General features: G+C 39.7%; 1 protein-coding gene across 3 annotated transcripts in view; it reads right to left on the reverse strand.

The window, feature by feature from the left end:
* Positions 1-322: 322 nt before the first annotated feature.
* Positions 323-21,080, reverse strand: part of galnt13 (polypeptide N-acetylgalactosaminyltransferase 13) — a 37,964-nt gene continuing 17,206 nt past the window's right edge. For 2 of the 3 annotated variants that reach the window (XM_087172639.1, XM_023401227.2), the window contains exons 6-12: positions 19,850-20,020; positions 19,021-19,138; positions 16,718-16,898; positions 14,863-15,002; positions 12,579-12,677; positions 11,751-11,885; positions 323-3,663 (exon numbers count right to left, since the gene is read on the reverse strand). In XM_087172639.1, coding sequence (XP_087028765.1) covers positions 3,523-3,663; positions 11,751-11,885; positions 12,579-12,677; positions 14,863-15,002; positions 16,718-16,898; positions 19,021-19,138; positions 19,850-20,020 — 985 coding nt within the window. In that variant the 3' untranslated portion in view covers positions 323-3,522. Of the gene's footprint in view, positions 3,664-8,474; positions 8,700-11,380; positions 11,411-11,750; positions 11,886-12,578; positions 12,678-14,862; positions 15,003-16,717; positions 16,899-19,020; positions 19,139-19,849; positions 20,021-21,080 lie in introns of all 3 variants that reach the window. The other variant, XM_087172640.1, reaches the window with a different exon arrangement.

Genomic DNA, 21,080 nt, shown 5'->3' on the forward strand with positions numbered 1-21,080 from the left:
GTGTCAGAAGTACCTTCATCGGGTGACAATGGCAGATGCCTTTACACATCCTGGACAAAAGAGGGAAGGTAACATCCATTGCTATGTAGTTCTTATGGCATCTTGCTGTACAGGTGTTGTCCCCTAATGGTCACCATGGAAGAAAGGCTGCAATCAACCACCTCTAAAAGCAAACATATTGAATGGAGCCTGGTAATGAGATGTATGGGGGTCTTAAAAGCTTCAAGAGCAAGTTTGATCAAACAACAGATGGGTTGGTGTGATGCGCTTGTGTTCACATTTTCATCAATTGCTTGACACTGAAATTAATGCAAATTCTACGTTCAGTCGATGTTTTATTTGATTTTTTTTCTACAAAAAAAAGGCAAAATGTACAAACAGGAAAACACTATCACTTTGCAACTACTACATTGAAACATTACATTCCTATTTTAACACCATGCACTTCAAGATAATGAAAAACAATAAATGTGTGCGCGTAATACGAAAGAGGTGATTGAATTTTAGTCTGAATGCCAAGCAGGCACTTGGCAAGGATTCAGTATTCAAGCAGCATTGATAGTATTTCACCATTAGTTGCTCCCTTGTGTATACTCGCCTAAGGTCCTTTAGGTAGTGTGAGAATTGGTTTCATGGGACCGATGATGATTTCCAAAACACACCGCAATTTCAAAACCCAAGGTAAGCACTGGTTTTTATTACCTCGATTCTAAATAACACACTGCAATACCTCGTGATCTTTTTACCATTCAATGTCTTTTTCTCTGAAGAGAGTTCAAGTTTTACAGCATCTTAGAAAAATAATTGGTTCTGTATGTACAACAACAACAACAACAATGGTGATAGAAACATGTTAACATCATTATGTACAACAACATTTGTTGCCTGATCCCAGACAACAATATAGTGAAAAGTACCTGTCACATTTGCTTGGGTGATTGGTGAATATTGATTCTGAATATTGACCTGCTTAACTATTAATGGATAACTAAACATTTGATCAAGCATAAATATGACAGTGATAAACTCATGAGATGTGACAATTACTAACATCAGTATGCTGTAGTACCTTATCTCAAATGAAAACAGACTTAACATTCTTCTTCTTTCAACAACAAAATAATTAAATAATCTAAAAACGAATAACCCCCCCCCCCCAAAAAAACACAACTTTCTAAAGGCACACGGAACTATTCAGCTCCAAGACATCATGATTTCTCACGATATTAAAAAGAAGAGGGTCTTAGTACAAGAGTTGGAAATCTTGTAGGAACTGATAAAGGTGGTGTGTGTTTTTAGTAATGACGCTCTCAGACAGCTGTGATAACACAGTGCAGTTAGAGTACTTCGGTATACAGACGTTGTCATTTAGGGAAAATTCTTACATTCATTCAAAATCAATCACATCTACTCAGAGCAGTCTTGATTACTTGCTACTTCCTTCCCCCTAGCCACTTATTTCTTCAAACAGCCGGTTATAAATAAACATACAGTACAGTATGTAATCTGTCGATCCAGAGAGCTGCCTCAAATTTTCATCTGTACCATACTGTAATTCCCATTTCACTATTATGAAACATTATGTAACTACTCAAGTATTTTTTCTAGGGGGAGGTTGTTATAGCTGCACTCCTGTCTCGTATTCATTTTCTATAGATGATGGTTTGAAATCTTCATTATTATTTTTATCCCAACATCTCAAGAAATTAACAACTAGAGCCTGACCAATAAACCGGCCAATATCAAACAAGAAATTGCAGGTCAGAAATGTCAAGATACATTTGCAGTGATTTAGAAGTACATAGCTTTTCTACTGCAAAACAGTTTAGTTCATATTTTGTTCACAATTTTAAAGTTTCCTTTAAATTTTAAAGGATTCATACAAAAATGTTGTTTATGTTTCTGAAATAATAATTGATTTTTGCTAAGAAATCTGAATATACAGTATATCATTGGTGTTTGTTGTGACTTTGTAATTATGTGGTCAAAATTTAAGTTTTATGTATTTTTCTGTGATAGCACCCCTTACGTTATGTTCTCTAGCTAATACTGGAAATTTTATTGGTGCAAAATCTGTGAGGGTCAACCAGATGGAGGACTCAAATTTTTAATCATTCTTCTTCCTCAGTGTGAGCTGAGCACACACTACTTTACTCCATACGTTAGTCCGAGTTGTGGTTCATTGTTGTGAGTTTTGACACTGTAGTCATTTTCCGTCACCACAACTGAACCCTAGAAAGACAGCTAAGGCAGCTAGATCTTCTTCTTTTAATAACATGGGATAAACACTGCACTGACTGTGTGGAAGCTGCCGATGACTCAGAAAGTGTTGAGATAACATGAATGTATCTAGCAGGAATTAGTGAAAACATTAGCAAGCTAGTCTAACTAGCTTTCTGTGTGGAAGCCTGTTAGCCTAGCTTGCTTAACTTTCATTTTCTAAGTGGAATACAAACTTAATATTCCATATTCCACAGTGGGTCCTCCCAAATGTTGAAAGGTGTAAAAGAGACAGATGCCTTAAATTGCTAACAGTTGCTAGTTAATGCTACAGTAAATGGTAGTAGGCTATACAGGGCTATGACGTTATCCACTCAGTAACAGACCTCAGAGGGTGACAGTGTGTCTCCTAGCTATGCAGTCAGTCAACCGTTGCCAGGGGAAACGGCCACACAGCAGATTTTTAGTTAATCCTCTTTTGAAAAATGAAAAAAATAAATGCACAGTAGCTTCAGTAACATTATAATTTAAAGTTGCCTTACACCAAATGTGATGACAATACCAATTTCAGTTCAACTTTAAAAACAAATATCAGCTGAGATCTGGTTGTCTAGGGTTTTTAGCCTAACAGAAAAAATAAAATAAAATAAAATCAACATTGGTAATGGCCTGACAAATCCAGAATTGGTCAGACTCTATTAACGTCACTTTCCCATTATTTCAATCTAACTCAGACACTGATATGGAAAGAGGATGAGCAGCAGTCATGACAACAGTCTTGTTTTATGATTGTACCTACAGTAGACACAAATGCGCTGCATGTACACTGCACAAGGAAGGTAATTTACAGTGCACACCATTGCACAGACGTGCTTTGCAATATTCTTGTTATTGATGCTCCTGTTTAATTGTTTGTCCAGCAGCTAAGCAGCAGTCTGAGCAGCCACAGTGGATGCACGGCTAGAGGCTGTCTGACACAGTGTGAGCGCTTTGATATGTTCTCCATGCACAGACCTGACACATTGTTCTCCCTGCTTGGACTCGACGAGGTTCCCAAAGCTACGGCTCGTCGTGTCGCCTGAATTGCAGGTGCAGCTTCTCTCAAACCCGTGGCGAGCAAGTAAGAGGAGATGCCTCCATAATGGAGCCACTGCTGCCTGGATATTTTGTAATTGCCGGCCAGGCTGTTACAGGGGGAGGCATATGATGTGCGAGGTAAGAGCCACCTGGTGAGGGTGTGGAGAGCCAGGACTGGTTAGGATGAGGACAGAGTGGTGGAGGGGGGAGAGGTGAGGTGAGGAATCAGACGCTCAGGGTCATGTTACGCAGCAGCCACTGCTGAGAGCGGCTGCCGTTGCAGTCTCTCAAGGTGGGGACCATCTTGTCCTCCTCAGACGGCATGTCCAGACACTGGTTGCTGTTTGCATGCAGCAGGGTGAGTCGCTGGAGACAGATGGACAAAGACAAAGGGAATTACATAGATGTCACTCTGTAGATATGGCCTACAAATGAATATACAGACATGACACAAATACAATTTTTGAATATATACATTTCCCTACTGTAAAATCAGCCTAAATCAACCTACCATGTGCCATCATTTGTGTTATTTTAGTGTTTACCTTATTCAACTTTCCTCAACCTGTCTTATCGACTGTACTTCAACCCTTGTCTAGACACAGCTGAGTCCACCACAGCTGATGACTAAGATGAACCTCACAGACACACTTCAGCTACTGATTTCCCATATTTCACAAAAATACCTTTCGACCCAGTAAAGAGCTTGAGTTTGTTGCACTCAGTAACTGTTGCTGGGGCAAGAAAAAAAAACAAAAGGTACATCAAGAGAGCAGGATGTTCCAGTCAGGAAAGAGACAAGAGTCCTGCCCCTTATATAACACAGCATACGGTGAGGCAGCTTGGGAGAGTTGAGGCTTCTGATGGAGGAGAGGTTGGTTGTCATCGCCACATTAAAGGAAGGATTTCTTTGTGAACTTACTCTTGAGTATCAGAAGCATCAAAATGTTAAAAAAAAAAAAAAGAAGTGCTTTCTCTGCTTCAGTGGGACTGAAACCAACACCTAATGTTTAGGTGCCAATTCCACTAAAAATCACCACCACCCCTCTTTGTAGCTTTCAGTTACTTTCAGCTGAATGTGTTGGTCTGCAAACCGATTTTATGCTCCCTGCCCTGCATGAAATGGTCGAGAGACAAAGTGAACAAGTGGTTAATGAAGCCAGAGCAAATGAACAGTTTCTCAGGAGTTGGCAGGCTAAACAGGGGATAAAATGCCAGTAAATATTGGACATGGAAGTACAGTCAGGTGGTGGGACAGAAGCCCACAACGGGAGAATTGTGATTGTGTTTTTGTCAAATGTCCAAGTAGGGAAGCGTTTGCTCAAACATTCACTCTAAGAACTTAGACCTCTGCACAGACATTCTGTATTGGACCTGGATGAAGCAGATTTTTACGGACAGAAATTATGGGTGAATACTTCCTCTTGTTTCTAATTATATAATTCCCATTTCACCAAAATGAAAGGTTAATAATAAAGTGTATCATGTAGCTTATGATGTAAATGAATAGCTTGGAGTTTTGTTTTTTTGGGGGGAAAATTTTACAAATCAGCAAAAAGAGGACAAAAGGCAACATCACACTCCCTCTTAAACACCCATAAAAAAGGCTGCCATATTTTAATATTCATAACGCTGGTATCAGTATTAATGTACCCACATAATGACACTGCTACATCATGTTGACTATGCACAGCAGAAACAGACATGGGCACACAAATGGCTAAAAGCAAAAGTAACTTTGCTGCTGGATCCGCTGGAATCGTTTTGATGACTCTACCCTTGAGATCAAAAGAGCAGAGACACTAGAGCACACGTCCTAAGGCCACATATGTCCTCTGTCATATATTGACTAAACTGACCACAAGAAGAGATGTGCAAGGATCTGTCCGATTCAGCTCAGGTGACCATGACCTTCTTCATGGAAGACATTTTGACATGTCACAGTAGGAAAAGCACAGGTAAATGATGAAATGAATGATGCCAGGGACCTGGTAATGCGCTTAGAGGGATACTTGCTCCTGTTATGCCATTGTTAATGCTATTGGTAAACATCAAGGATTTGACTAAATGTCTGCCGCTAGAAAGAATCAGTTTGAGCTTCTGTCTGAGTAATGGTTTAGTCTTGCTCATCAAAATGTGAGTTGACTCATTTGCAGTTGATTGACACATCAACACATCCTTTCATTATTTCAGCAATATAATCAATAATTAATAAATAGGAGCTTAGCTATGTCAGATCATGGGGGTTATCTTTTAATCTTTAGATTTAAACAGTTCTGACATCAAACATTCATGCTATTTTTAGAGTTCATTCTGCAGACGCAAACCATGTCCTCACCACAATATGAGCTCAAACGTATCTCTTGCTCCGCTCCACTCCACACATTGTCCCCTCCCCCCTGTCAGTCCTGTCTGTGTACTGTTCAGTCACATAAACCAGAGAAGCCAGAAGACAGTACAAGTGCTTTTAAAATGTCCAGACTGGAAAAAAACACACCTGTTGTGATGAGCTGAACTCAGGCACCACATGAGCATGTAGCACAGAAATCTGTGGCTATTTGCCACAAGGAAGAACACCCCCCCCCACTAACAACTCCAAAAGAGCTCTCAATGGCCTTGATTAACCATTTATGTTCAGTCCCACAGAAGTTAACATGCTTCCGCAATTTCAATCCTCACTTTGGCTCCTTATCTTGTCCCTAATGATCGCATGCAGTAGCAGAGGACTTGGAGTTTGTTGGTGAGGAAAACAATGTTGTGAGAGGAACTGGGAAAATGATGTTGGGTGCTACTTTACAAAGACACCATACAGTGTAATAACGTATGTAAATGTAGGGGCCTTTGAAAGAGAACTCATCACAATATGAGAAACACGAGGAGCAAACACGAAAGATAATGCACAAGAACAACTACGAACCAGAGTCAGCGTGTGGCATTAAGACATGTACGTTGGCATGATTATTTCATCCTGTGACTGAGATATAATTCTTCATTAAAACAAGATTGTGCTTTGACTGTTGACAGAGGATATTCAGACTAATGAGCAAACAGAGACGCTGAGGCCATGTTTGACCTTAAGCTATAAAACACAAGGGTTTGACATTCTCTGCCTGGTTACAAAGAAGTACACGCGCACGTGCACACACATACACACACACATGCACACCTTTCCTGAAGTACACATTACAGCCTGCCCTACAGGGCACATTTGTTCAAACAGTCCAAGAACAAAGAGAGCAGGTGGCGTCCGTCTCTTACACACCTGCCAAAAAGCTAAAGAAAAGAACAATAAGGTAGCTCTACTCCAGAGACATTTTTCTTTTCTTGCTTTATTACAAAATATTTTTAAAAGACTGCTACAACTTAAGACAATGGTAGAGTTAAGCCTACAGTTTTAAGGATAAGTGACAAAAATCAGAAATCTCTTAATCCTGACTGTTTAAAAAAATCCTTTTTTTTTGTATATTTTGCAAATGACAAGCTGTGAAACCAACAAATGCTTCTCTGTAAAGGCTTGTTCATACATAGAGCCTCTCCGAGCTGTCGGTAGAGCTAATCTATAAATCATAAGAACCTGGCTTAGGCAATAATGAGAATAGTATTTCTTTTTTCATTCAAAGATCCAAACCTACTCTGCTGACAGAGATGAGAGAAGAGGGGCATGACGGCAGGGGGTAGAAAAAACTATCCACATTTAATGAAAATACTAGAAATGTGGAGGTCCTGTTCTTTGCTCATAATTATTTCATGCCTCCTTTGGGGCAGAGAAAACTCCCATCTCAACCTCCTAGCAAACCAACCAGTGTCTCCGGAGCAAGTCGCTGAGTGTGTGCACAGCTGAGACCGGCTAATTAAATGAGGATGGTTTCTAACCATGAGCCCTGGTTGAGGAACATTATCCTCTTTGTCACCAGGCAGCACACTGGACTTGCTGAAAGGCAAAAGAGCTCCTGTTTGACATGATCTTGCGCCGACAGTGGAAGAAAATCTAAAGGGCTGAGTTGATTTTTGTGGGGAATACAAAAAAACAGCAAATTCCTTTTGTCTCAAGGCAGAGTCAGGGAACAATCTCATTTACTCTAATACTGCCCTGCTCTTGTGTATGAGCTCTCCCTTTATGCTGGCTATGCCACGAGGACCCGAGTGTGAACAGCAAATCAGGCCATCTAACAGCAGGTCACTTTACTGCTGTAACTCTGACACACACCAGCAGCCCCGGGAGCTCCTTACCCAATTTACCCCGCTTGGACACAACAACTGTGGCATGCTACAGTGAAATTGCTCTTTAGCTTTTTTTGAGAGATACAACGGTACAGGAGTCTGAGGTGCAAACTGCAGATAACACGGCAGAACGGACATGACGGCAGAGAAAACGTCAACCCTGAAACGGACAGAAATGCTGGGCCAAAAAAAAGTTCCTCACAAAAGTATGTAAATAAGCAGGCAGAGCGGTGAAAAGCACTGATAATTGGGATTCATTGGTTTTACAATATGTACATGGCACACAGTGTGCACAGCTGCTTCAGGCCAATAGGAGAGTGGCCTGAGAGGCCAGGGCCATGAAAGGTAGGTTCACAATGAAGGATCACTTCAAAAGAACTTGTAAACAATGGCGAGCCCATTTCATTCAGCCCTGCATGTAGATAATCAGCTAAAAATAAACACGTCCTCCTCCATCTCAGGCATCATTCACTACGCGCTAGCAGTCCAAGGGACAGCCAGTGAATTTTCCCATCAAAATAAAATATTTATGCTGGAAAATAAATGCCAAATGAGATCTAATTTGGCATGAAGGTCTCGCAGATAGCATCTTATACACAAAACCATCTTGATGGGACATCTGTCATTGCTTGATGTGCTTCCGCCCTTGTCTTCATGCCTTCTCCCTGAAAGGTCACCAGCAAAAGCTACTTAATGCTTCCTAAAACAATCTGCACGCACATTGTGACTAATAAATGACAGATCATAACAACAAACTCTGCATTCACCTGTTCACACTGACAAAAATAAGACAATATGGAAATACTCAGCCACAATCAGCTACAGAGGTGCCTATTAGCACCCAAACAGGTCAACCTAATCTACTTCCAGGTCTAACAATGCTAAACTATGTCACTACAGAGCTGCTAATGACCACCAGATTCTATTGTCAGCCTAAAATGTACTGACCTGCTCACCTTAGGACCTACAGCGCTCCCCCCAGAGCGGACAGGAGCTTAGAGAAAATAATCAGTGGGGCTGAAGTAGAGGCGTCTAGCAACCTCCAGACGAGTGTAGTTGTGGAGGATCCAGGCCTGCACGGGACTGTTGTTACAGTACTCCACCGTGGGGCCGTAGGTACCATCCTCCAGACGGCTGAAGGTCAGACATGATTGTGTGATGATGTGGAGGAAGGTGTGCTTCTGCGGCGAGCCGGGAGTGAGAGGGGTACATGGTGGTTAAGGTAAAAAAAAAACTTTTCCAGCTTAATAAGAGGTGATTTTTTTTTTTCAGTGACAGTTGAAAACAAAAATGTGTTGTTATATTTAAGGTATTCAAAACCTGGACTTAACAGCTGAGCTTCAGATACAATTTGTTCTGCTGGGTTACCATGAAATATTTCAAATATTCATGGCTTGTGAAAGAAAAGATTGAATTCCTGCACACGGTCAAGCACTTCATCAGTTTATTAGACACAACATTTTGATCATGGACCCTTGCTGGGTATTGAATTCACAGTGTGAAACAACAACATCTTTATTCTAAAGCCACAGGATGTAACAAGCAAAAATCTAAAAAGGGGGACCAGATCTCAACAGGAGACAATTACCACATCAGCAATTGATAAAAAACATTCTTAAAATGAAACAAACATAATCCAATATCTGTACAATACAAATGAAAACTGTAAAAAGAATAGATTTTTATATGCTATTAAAAAAATTAGATGGGAAATGCAAAGCATTTTTTAAATTTTTTTTTGTTTTATCACTGGGGACTGGTTATTGTCTGATCTGCCTCTTCTACCTCCTTTCTGAACTTTTATTGATATCTCCCATCTAATCTTTTAGAGAATAAACATTTTAATAAAATATTGTTTGTTTTTGTATAGATGTATTGTTTTACCTAATCAAAATTGATTAAACTGATGCTGTAATTGTCTCAGGCTTTTGACATTTGGCTAAGTATTTGATTCCCCTTTATCATTGATTGATGCAGCCTGATGCCTTACGACACATCCTTGTGATATCAAGAGTCCACGCAGTCATGAGTTTCAGACTTCCAACTTTCTTTGAAATCTCCGATATGTCCGACTTCACACCAAACAAACAAATATGGATGCCTCATATCAGCCAAAAACCGTTCAGTTCAGTCCTCACACTACCAACTCTGTAATCATGCAAGTATTTATTTTCTCTATATTTCCCATCTATATCATCCATCTCATGGAAATGTTGTTCCACATTGTGATGCCTGATGAATATTCAGTGCTGACAATGAGCAGGAATTTCAACCTTTTCTTTTACGTGACGGCCGTTTTCCTACACATCTGTGCAGCATAATACTTAGTTTAAATATTAAATGCTTGAAACAATGAAGACTTACTTACATTTTGGCAGCTGAGCTTCCTCTGTGGATAACTAAACTACAGTCTCTGCTACACTAACACAAAGCTTTCTCTGTAAACCCAAGTGAAAGGTATAGCCGATTAACGAGAATAATTGTGACTGCGATAATGTATGCAAGTGGTATATTCATCTGGGATTGAGGAAAACAGCTTCTTTCTGGCTGAAACGGCAGAGCAGGTGAAAAAATAAGGGAGGACCGTCAGTTTCGGTTGTGAATGAAAGCATGAGGAAAATATGGTCAGGTATTCCTGTGAAAATGAAACTGATGACCAGATGAAATGTTAGCGGTACTGAAGTAACCCGGGATTCAGCCCCTGACTGTCACACCTGGACTAAAAATAACCTCGACCACTGACAGCGGTGAAACCCCAGTGCTGTTTACAACAGAGACCAGTCCTCTTAGTTTATGAATTATTCATTTTTTCCTTATTAAGAATGCACCCAGAGAACAAAGTGTAATAAAAGTGTTTCTCCTAGGGTTTTGTTCAGGGTTTGATGGAAAGGCCTCCAGGCTTCCTCACCTTGTCAAAACCACATCAGTGACAGGACGTTTCAATCACTGAGAAATAATACTGTATTGAGTGAAATCTTTTCTTACCCTTTCCCAGTGGTTGAAAAAAAAAAATGCATAAATTGTTAATATAAAAGATGCTTTTTGAGTTGTATAAACCACAATGTACTTTGAGTTCTGAGTCAGCGGGGCTTGAGGAGAATATTTGAGTTTTCCTGTGAGATTCAAAATGTTTTTCTGCTTTCAATCTAAGCGCTTACAACATCTGTCTCTGCGTTTGACTGAATACTGAAATGATAAGACTAATACAGCATAAGCAGGAGTATTAAGTAAAATGAAACTCTGGTGTTTAATATGCAGTTTTTGGCATTGTCATTTATCTAATTTTAGTTTCCATTCTGGTGCTACAGTACCACAAATGAATCCACTCTCAAATTGTATATCAGTGTAAATTCAGCAGTGTCGTACGCGAGTGTGAAAGATCTTTAATGAACAAAACAACATGAAAATACTTCAGGATCAGGTTATTTGTTTTTCATCCCTGTCCATCATAGATTTAATAATTGTTTTGTTTTGATTTTTTAAGATATTATGTTAGCTTTACCTTTGGCTCTGACACTTGGTTTAGTTTTGTAGACTGGCCATCAAGCTGAATATCTGTCCTGCCGTTAGTGTAAATACTTTGGCCACTTATTGTTTGATGTTAAGAGATACTGTAGATTCACGTTGACTGTACGGTGAAACTTTCGAATAAATAAAAACATTTTGTTAATTAGAATCAAAATCCACTTAGTATTCATTTTCATCCCATCGGTAAAATAGATCTAGTTCACCATGGAGATTTAAATTATCTACTCTAATGTCAACTGACACTTCACAGTCCACACACTGTTACAGGGTCTCATGATATACTGGGAGCACAGGCACAAACTATGGGGCAGTATTCAGGAGGGATGCGGCTTACCTCAAAATCATACTCCCACTTGCCAACATACTATGTGAAAGCAGAGAACATGAGAGGAGAGACACAGCTGCTGGGTGGTGAAAAAACAACTCAACTTCTGTGCTGCTAAAAAAAAACAAAAAAACAAAAAAAAAAAAAACTGGCGTACAGCACCATCTAGTGGCTGAAAACAGGTACTTAATTTCTCACTTTCCCACTAACAACATCCTCACAGTGCACTACTGCACATGCAATCTCATCAGACACAGACAGACACAATCCATCAGCATTTCATCAAAGTCATTTTAAATACATCAACCATCAGGAAAGCAGTGACGGCCACCTGCAATAACAGCCCTGCTACGGATTATTTGGGGAACATGGATCCTACCTCGGCATCGTACTCAAACATCTGATTGCCCTTCATGTGGTGACACTTGAGCATGACGACAGGTCCGTTGAGGCGGGAGACATCCAGACAGAGGTCATCTGTCCTTATCTCTTTATCCGCCGTGTATGAGAACACCTGGAAACAAAACGTCTCACTCAGAAGATGAAAAGCACCAGCGATGCCAACATTATGCACCGATGTGCATTCAAAAAATAATAGGGAGTTATCACCAGATTGAACATATTCATTCTTATTTTACTGTGAATAACACTAAATTTCTTCATGATTTATGTGGTGCCAAACCTGATTTAAACTTGCCTTATGATTTTTTGTGTTTTCTAAAAAAGAATTTAAACTGTCCTTTTGTGTGTTTTTCTATTACTACATGATTGCTCCACATAATATCCTACAAGAACAACAGAGGGAACAATGATTAGACCAATACGAATCTTGGCACAAACCTTTAAATGCCAAAGATGTCACATTGACCAACAGCTTGGAGCTAAATCAGCAATAGACTTTCGAAACGAGAAAGAAACACTTGGCAAAAACCCAGACTTGAAATGTGCTGAAAGTCTGTGGATTGATTTAAAAGTTGGCAGCTCACACACACACTTTGGTCCAAACTGATTGAAATCAAGTTTTTTTTTTTAGCAAAGGCGAAATCCCAAAGCTCATGTGTCCAAGATGAAGAGGTATCAAAAGCTCAGCGTGTTGAATGTTAATTTAAAAGAGATATACTTATTCTACATTCCATTTACAGCACTTATAAATAGATCAGTAAATAAGAATAAATAGCAAAACTGTGTTTATCGGAGCTTTCCTCACCTGGTTTCCGCCCATGCCATGACAGTTGAAAAAGCCAACTTTCTCGTTCTCCTTTCTCCCCATGTTGTCCACACACTGGTTGGTTTCAACATTTCTGATCTACCAGCAAGAAGAACAGTGTTAAAAGATTATCTGCGTTCAATTTTCAAATATGTTTGAACATACATTATGTTTCACTTTGGTGATACAAAGTTTACAAAGTATTACAGTTTTATTCATGCAGGGGTGTAATCCATAAAGTGCATGTATTATTTGTCAGCACCCCAGGCTACATGTTCTACCAACAAAACAAATATGTGTGATGTAATATTTTATTCTCAAAAACAAGCTATGCTCAATATTTCTCATTAAAAATGCATTATCTTTTCTACACCCCTTTTTTTATGTTACCTCATGTTTACTACTGTCCTCTTCTTTAATGCAACTGTTTCTATTATAATTTAGGAAACAATTAATTTGTTAATGGACTAATTGATCAAGAGAAATTTAGTTGGAAACTATTTTGACAATCTGTTAATATTAGTAAGTTTTTTTTTCATGGAAACATTTTTTGGATCCTGTGTGTTAAAACACACATATCTCAAATCTCTGGGGTTTGAACCGCTTGTCAAAGAAGACACGTAATTTGAAAACATTACATTGGGCTCTGGTAAATTATTAAGTGCATTTTTGACTATTTTCTGACCTTTTGTAGACGACGTGATTTTTTTTAACTAAACAACTGAGAGATTAATCGATAATGAAAGTGATCATTCGTTGCTGCCCTGCTTTTACAAATGTTATATCTGTTCTAGCTGGCTTCACTTTAACCAACACATCCTTACTGTGTGACATGCAAACGCTGCTGATGCTGAGTTCGTCACAGAAAAACCCAAGCGACTGTCAGAACTGTTTTTCCCCATTACTAAAGTCAACCATGACTGATGTTCAATGTCCAAACAGTGATGGTGAAAAGTGCAGGTTTATCACCATGTTTTTCTGTGTCCACTGATTCCGTAAGAACTTAAAGGGTTTTAGCTAAACTCGTGTATGTATATGACAGATACTGTGTCACCAACTTAAATTAACTCTTTGTTAATCCAACTTCTATTTCTCCTACTTCACTTCACAAGCTCAAACAGATAAGTAATAATGCCAGAACAGTTCTGAGTAACCACCGTTATCACAGCTCCTTCTAACTTTATAGGCAACTCAGCTGTCTCGTGAGCTCATACATCCACAGAGCTAAAGCTGCGCTGGCTCTATATGTTGCCTAAGCAACTTATTATGCCTATCATGCAGGAACAGAACGGCGCTCATAATTAAGTGATATAAACCCTAATGGTTCCAGCTGTTAAAGAGAGAGGCTGACGGCGCTACAGAGGCGAGAAGAACTCACAGGAAGTCCGGTGGAGCTGAGGTGCTGCAGTGGCTAAACAGAGAGCTGGTACTGCAGTACAGCAGAACAGCACGGATGAAAATATCCACTCATCCTCAGCAGTATGAATGCTGAAGGATTACAAGCTCATTCACCATTACTCCTTCAACTGACATTGCTTTTTAAATGGCCTCTATCTATTGTACTGACAGCACACTGGATGTCAGCTCTGACTTTACCCCGTGCTGCACTGCTGTCAGCACGGGGGAGCCGTGGGCATCAAGAGGCAAAGTCAGGCCACTTATAAAAAAAAAAATCTTCTTTTTCCCATGTGAGTAGGAACTCTCTAACAAAAGGAACTTAAACTTCTGTTATCTTGAAAACAATTAACTATGAATTCTCACGCCTTAGCTGCAAATTATCACACAGCTCCCACAATGCCCTTTTTAATTTCTAAGGGGACTACTTTGTAGTTCCATTTCTGCTCTAATCATCTTATGAAAAAATTTTCTAACAGTTTTAATATATTTATATCACAGATAAACAAAATTATGTTTTAAAATTAATTTTAGCTCTTGTACAAAACAAAACTGTCCCACCAGACAGTGTAGAATGTATACACAAGCCTAATCTCACCTCTCTGCCATGCACACCTTAGCTGTGTAAACATGTGATTGGGATCAATACCAACTGCATGAGCATGTTTTTCTTTATCACGCGTGTTCAATGCGAACAGCTTTTTTTTTTTTATCTCATTTTGTTCAGCCTTTGCTGGACTCTGAGATTTTCAGCTTTATCTCGCAGCAATATTGTCTTTCTGAAAACACAGCTCAGGAGCTACAAGGACATATCTGACTGAATGCAGATGGAGCGACCCACAGCATATCTGCTGCATTATGGGAGATCAGAATACATGAAAGCTCATACTTCACCAAGTGAGTAGTATCTTCTTGGGATCTGGGAGTCTGGGTAGATGTTTTCTAGATACCAGGAGAACGGTTTGCACTTCAAGGCCTCGCGGAGGGCTTTACGGGAAGAAACGTCTCCGTAGTCCACCCGCATCACACCTGCAGACGAAATACAGAGACAAGGATTCTGACTTATGTATCGCTGCACATCATCAGTCAGTACACACCTTTGTATTTACTTTTTTTTTTTTTGTCCTGTTTTCCTGCACCACCAAAACTAAACACCAGAGGGACCCTTTATAAAGAATCAGCTCGCATCCTTACCCGAAAACATGGGCTGTGTACATGGGACATCAGTGGAAGGATTTTCTATGAAATGTTTTGATGGAAAGTCATATCCTATTCATACAAATGGTATATTGATGCGTAATACATTTGTCATTAAGTATGTTACTTTAACGGTACGGAAACTGCAAGATGCATCGGCCTTAGTGAAACTGAACACTGAGGAAGGACAAGGCGGCGACTGGGCACATACACTTATAAACACATTAGGCAGATGGTTTCTCCCCAGAGTGCCTCTTGAGGACTCAAAGCTTGCATGTACATAGATGCAGGGGGGTAATTTATCATGAAAGAACACGATTGCAATGAGAGAAAATAGAGTACAATTTTCAAAAACCAGCCAACATGTAAGCAGCGCTGTGTATTTATCCATCAAACGCAAGGCACGCAACGCAAACAGAACCTTCTCTAATACTAACAACGTCTTACACTTTAATCTGGGAAATAGAAATTTCAAGTTGGCAGATAAAAGCAATGAGCTGAAGGCCGTTCTTCCTCCCCTGGCTCTCTATTTCCCCTTTCCTCTCTCTGCAGGGTCTGAGCATCACATGTTGCAGATGATGAATAGCCTCTTTGATCTTGAAATCACCAGTGCAGAGGAGGGATGAGGAGGGAGATGCACTTTTAATAGGATCACTCGGTGCCACTCCCAAACTCAGCCTGAGCATCATACTGTGTTCTTCTGTGCCAATAAGTGAGGTCTGGCAGCAGCGTGGCCCAGATCATTCTCCCTAATGTCCTGGAGGAACAGACAGTCATCGCAGGGCCACAGCACACAGTTAGACTCATCCATCACAAAACCAGCTCTGTCTGCACACTTGCCCCCGTGGAGAATCCCCGTCTGACTGAGTGGAGGGGAAGGTCGCAATTTGTGCCATAACATCGGCAGATTACGGATGATCCCTTATAGGTTGGCTGGCATCTAAAACACTTAACCAGAGATTTCCGGAGCATGGCCGTCTGCTAAAGGGTAATCACATTACTAAGTCGACAGATGGGAGGGCTACTCATCCCTCTGTCTGCATAGTCGTATTGTTCTAGTTTGTCCGTGTGTGTTTGAGCTCTGTTGGAGAGAAAACCAAGTTCAGGAAAACACTAAGAATGTGACTGAAAGTAGGAACTAATTAATTCCACTTTGCGAATAACAAAAGCAGCAGTAAATTCCTATGTCAGACAAAGTAAAAAGGAGAATTCTTAAATGAGCAAGAATAAAAAAAGAGGAGAAAGACAAGAACAGAATAAAGGAGAGCTGGCAAGTCTTTCCTTTTCACAATTTGCTAAATGTAATGGCCAGCACAGAAGTAGCACTGAGGAGTTTTGTAATGAGGATTGTTCATATCTGCTTTGGAACAGCGGTGCACAATGAATAAAACATCTATTAAATTCCCGGCTCAACTCTTCTGTATATGCCCTGAAACTTTTAAAACATGAAGAATTTATGCCATTTTAGCACCGTCCTCAATGTGCGACTCTGCTATCCCCGTGGCAGGAACATGCAGTCAGACAGACGCAGTTTCATTGCTCTGTACCTGGTGATATGATATAGAAGAAGTCTTTGAAATCATCCATCCACACTTCGGCCAGGCGCCTGTTGTTCTTGTTGATGACTTGGCCCGTTCCTCCGGGGAAGCTGTATGGGGTGGCCTTCCGGAAAACATGGCCCACATGGGAACATGTCACGATTTCCAAAGAGCCACCGCACTGCCAGATCTGCAGGCACATGAGGTTAAATTTATATAGTATGTGGCAAGAAAGCAAACAAATACACTCAACACAAACATACAAAACATCAGGTGCATGGCAGTTCTCTTAACTGATTGTTAATCACTCCTTGATGCTCAGGTGACAAAGGAAGTGATTAAATCTGCCACCAATAAGAACATTTTTCTCTCACAATTTTGAGAGCAGTGCGGCTTTCCAGGAGGAGAGAGGAAACAAGAGGCTGCTTTATCGTTAGTCACTGGACGCTGCAGCAGAGTGGGCTGCTTTGACACAGCATCAGAGCAAAACCACATAGCCTGCACAGACAAATACTAAAAACCAACTCAGGTGTAATATTCACAGTTTTTACAGTGCTGCATCCCACTTAGTGTTTTCCCCCCATTTTGTTGCATTACAACCTGCAATTAAAATGCAATTACAGCTGCAAGTCTCTATTAGCTTAGCACATCTCTAACTCTGGCGATCCCTTCACTTTTAGCACCGTCATCAGGACACATTTTAATTTGTCCACCACTTTTTAACCATAAACCTCTAAAACTGAGAGCACTCCCATCAGTCTTAGCTGTGCTTTGTTATTAATTAACAAATGTTAGCAAGATGATTTTAACATTTACCAGTCCAGCCTCACAGAGCTGCTTGCACTCTAGACTCTTATTCTGCTTTTTATGCATGAGTCATTTTCTTTCAGCCACAGGTGATGCTGCATTTCAATCACTTTGAAATGACACTTTGATTTTGCTATTATTAAATCATTTCCATCTTTCCAACAAACATTTAGTATAAAATAAAATTTCTGAACATTATGAGGCATTCTAACTATATTCCGGAGTATTAAAGGATTCATTTAAAAGTGAAAGAAGTAAAAGCAGATTCAACTAAATCTAAAAATAAATACTTGTGTTCTTTGTGGCATTGATTCCATGAGATGTTAGAAACAATCCGTTGAGATTCTGCTCCATGTTGACACGACTGCATAAGATCATTTCTGCAGATTTTTCAGCTGCAGATTCATGCTGCAAATACTCCGCTCTACCACATCCCAAAGGTGTATTGTATTGAACTCTGATGACTGGGGAGGCCACTGAACTCATCGTCATGTTCATGAAACCAGTTTGAGATGGTGCACTATCATTCTGGAAGTAGCCATTGGAAGATGAAATAAATTGTGGCCATTAAGGGACACGCATGGTCAGCAAGAATACTCACAGGAAAGGAAACAATTATTGATTGGTATTTAGGGGCCCAAAGCGTGCCGAGAAAACATTCCCCACACCTGGCATGTTCAATGTTCACCCTACCATCTGCGTGCCTCAGCAGAAATCAAGATTCATCAATCCAGGCTACAATTTTTCCATTCAAGTCTTGGTGAGCCTGTGTCCACCGCAGCCTCAGATCTCTGACTCTTGGCTGGCAGGAGCGGAACCTGACGTGGTCTTCAGCTGTTGTAGCCCATCCACATTCTGCTCACCACAGTTGTAAAGAGAGGTTATCTGAGTTACCGTAGCCTTTCTGTCTGCTCCAACCAGTCTGACCATTCTTCCTCTGACCTCTCTCATCAACGAGGTGTTTCCGTCCACTGAACTGCTGCTCACTTTTGCTGATTTTTTTTTGTTTTTGGCACCATTCAGAGTAAAATCTTTTGAGCATGAAAAATCCCAGGAGATCAGCAGTTTCAGTAATACTCAAACCAGCCCGTCTGGCACGAACAATCATGCCACAGTCGAAGCCACTGAGATCACATTTTTTTCCCCACATTCCGATGCTTGACGTGAACATTGACTGAAGCCCCTGACCTGTATCTGCATGATATTATGCATCGCACTGCTGCCACACGATTGGCTGATTGGATAATTGCATAAATAAGCAGCTGTAAAGGTGTGGTGTAAGCGTATAGTCAGTGTTTGCGGAGTCAAGTGTAGTTAAATGCTGTGGTTTGACAGATCTGTACACAGTATAATCAGAGCTTTGTTGTGCATGTGCGGATGCTTGTCAAATAGCTCAGAGAAAATAGAGAGGGACACACAGATATAATTAAGGGAACTGTATGTGTATGTACCCACTAACACAAACCAACTACTTTAAACCACCCTCCTCTTTGTCAGTCACTTACTCTGAAAGACATTTCCAGGTTCTCTCCTCCCCAGATATCCATCCCCGGATCATAGCTTCCTATTTCTTCAAAGTATGTTTTGTCTATAGAGAACAATCCTCCTGCCATGGTGGGGGTCCTGAAAGAGACACAAAAAAAAAATGAAGACAAAAACCATAAAAATTCTTTTGTAATATTACCTCTCCTCCTGCTGTATTTATTAGTATCTTAGTGTCACTCTGAGGAACATTTAGAGTATAATAAAAGACCAATTTGTTTGACAATTTCATACAAAGCCTTAGAGGGGTAATTACTCTTATCTTTTAATTAATTCTATGTTGAAGTTTAAATTAAGAATAGTGTTTGTTGCTAGGATTTGCATGCAGGCGACAAATTGTATCCAGTTTTGTGAATTCAAAAAGTGCAAGTGTGAGCAGAGTTTCTATTTGTCTATTTTGAGCTCATATACACACAGACTACAGCAGAGCACAATCACTGCCATGTATATGCTATTTATGCAGGTGTTTGCATCAGTGGGATACACAAAGGAAAAAGATCTATTTCTATCTGCAGATAAAAATGGTAATTTTCATAAGAGAGTAAGAAATTTAAATAACCATGTTTTTTCTGTAGTCTGCTGCCATGACAGATAAATCCATTCTCAGCTCAGATGAAAAACAGAGAACTAACATCTGCTTGAACTTATAAAAAGGTTCTTTTCTTTTCATGTGTTATCTGGCATCTTTATGTTAATTCTTAATCAAAAACATTACTTAAGTGGGAAGTCAGTTCCCCTCAAATATGATCTAGATTTAGCTTCAGAAGTGGGAGCAAGATTGTGTGTGTGTACCTGACAGGAAGTGTTCTGTCCCCTTTGCGTCGATCCATCTCCCGCTGGGGAACAGGGTACCAGCGGAAATTCAGCTTCCAGTTGAATCCGCCATAAGTCATATCTGAGCCCGCCATGTACTCGAACGTCTCGTCACTGATGACATCGATGATGGGGCACACCACCGCTGTCCTGAAAGACACGAGTAATGAAGTGTAAGCTTCAGTGTTCGGATACAACATTTGTGGAGCCTTGCACTAGAACATGTAATGATTTAACAAATGTAAAACATCTTGTGGAAAGGTGAGGTGGCAAATTACTATTTTCTCTGTTTTTTAACATCCAAGCAAATAAGTACTCTCTGAATGTGAACAAATCAGGTTCTGTTTTTTTTACGGTTCCTTTCTCAAGTAACATAAGGAACTAATTGTCCAATGAAACCACACTATGCCTGCAACTAATTACTGTTTTCATTTTTGATCCTTTTTTAAAAACTAATCATTTCACGTTGCGATCACTCACTTTTTAATTAATCGGTTATCATTTAGTCTATGAAAATAATGAAGTCAGTGTCTTCAGATGTCTAATGTTGCTGTTTTCTCCAACCAACTGTTCAAAATGCGAAAGATATTCAGTTTGCAATGCAAGCATTAAACCATCACATCTAAGAATCTGAAAACAGCAAATATTTGGCATTTTTAGTTGATTAAATGACTCAAAAATTCAGCAATTATCAAAATTTTGTCATGTTATCATCAAAGCACTTAGTCTCAATAAATGTACAGTGCCTTGGCTGATGAACAAAAGGTAAAATCAAGTAATGTTTGCAAGAAAAAAACATGTACTTTCTGATTGGGTGGCCATGGGCAAAAGAGTATCTTTATTTAATTCCCAGATTCCTCAAATTAAAAAATAGACTGAGGACTATGTCCTTCATGAACTATATATTCATTGCAAGGTGTCAAAATCTACAAGTAGTTCCAACTACCATCATATTAGGGCTGGGTATTATTCAATACTGTTGCCTACTGGATTTTAGTGACATTTCTGATAATAATACAATACCATCTTGTTATTCTACAAAATGCTGTTTTCCACATCAATGATTTGAGGTGCGTTGTAATTGAAACTAACAACATGAGGATTAAAGGTGTGAAGTGAAGCCTATTTTTTCCTTCATTGGAACACAATTTAACGCATTGAACACTTGATTTTATATATATATATACACATATATATATATATATATATA

The sequence above is a fragment of the Seriola lalandi genome, unplaced genomic scaffold (genome assembly GCF_002814215.2).
Source record: "Seriola lalandi dorsalis isolate HSWRI2012SDOR001 ecotype SW California unplaced genomic scaffold, Sedor1 jcf7180002053538, whole genome shotgun sequence".
Taxonomy (NCBI): domain Eukaryota; kingdom Metazoa; phylum Chordata; class Actinopteri; order Carangiformes; family Carangidae; genus Seriola; species Seriola lalandi.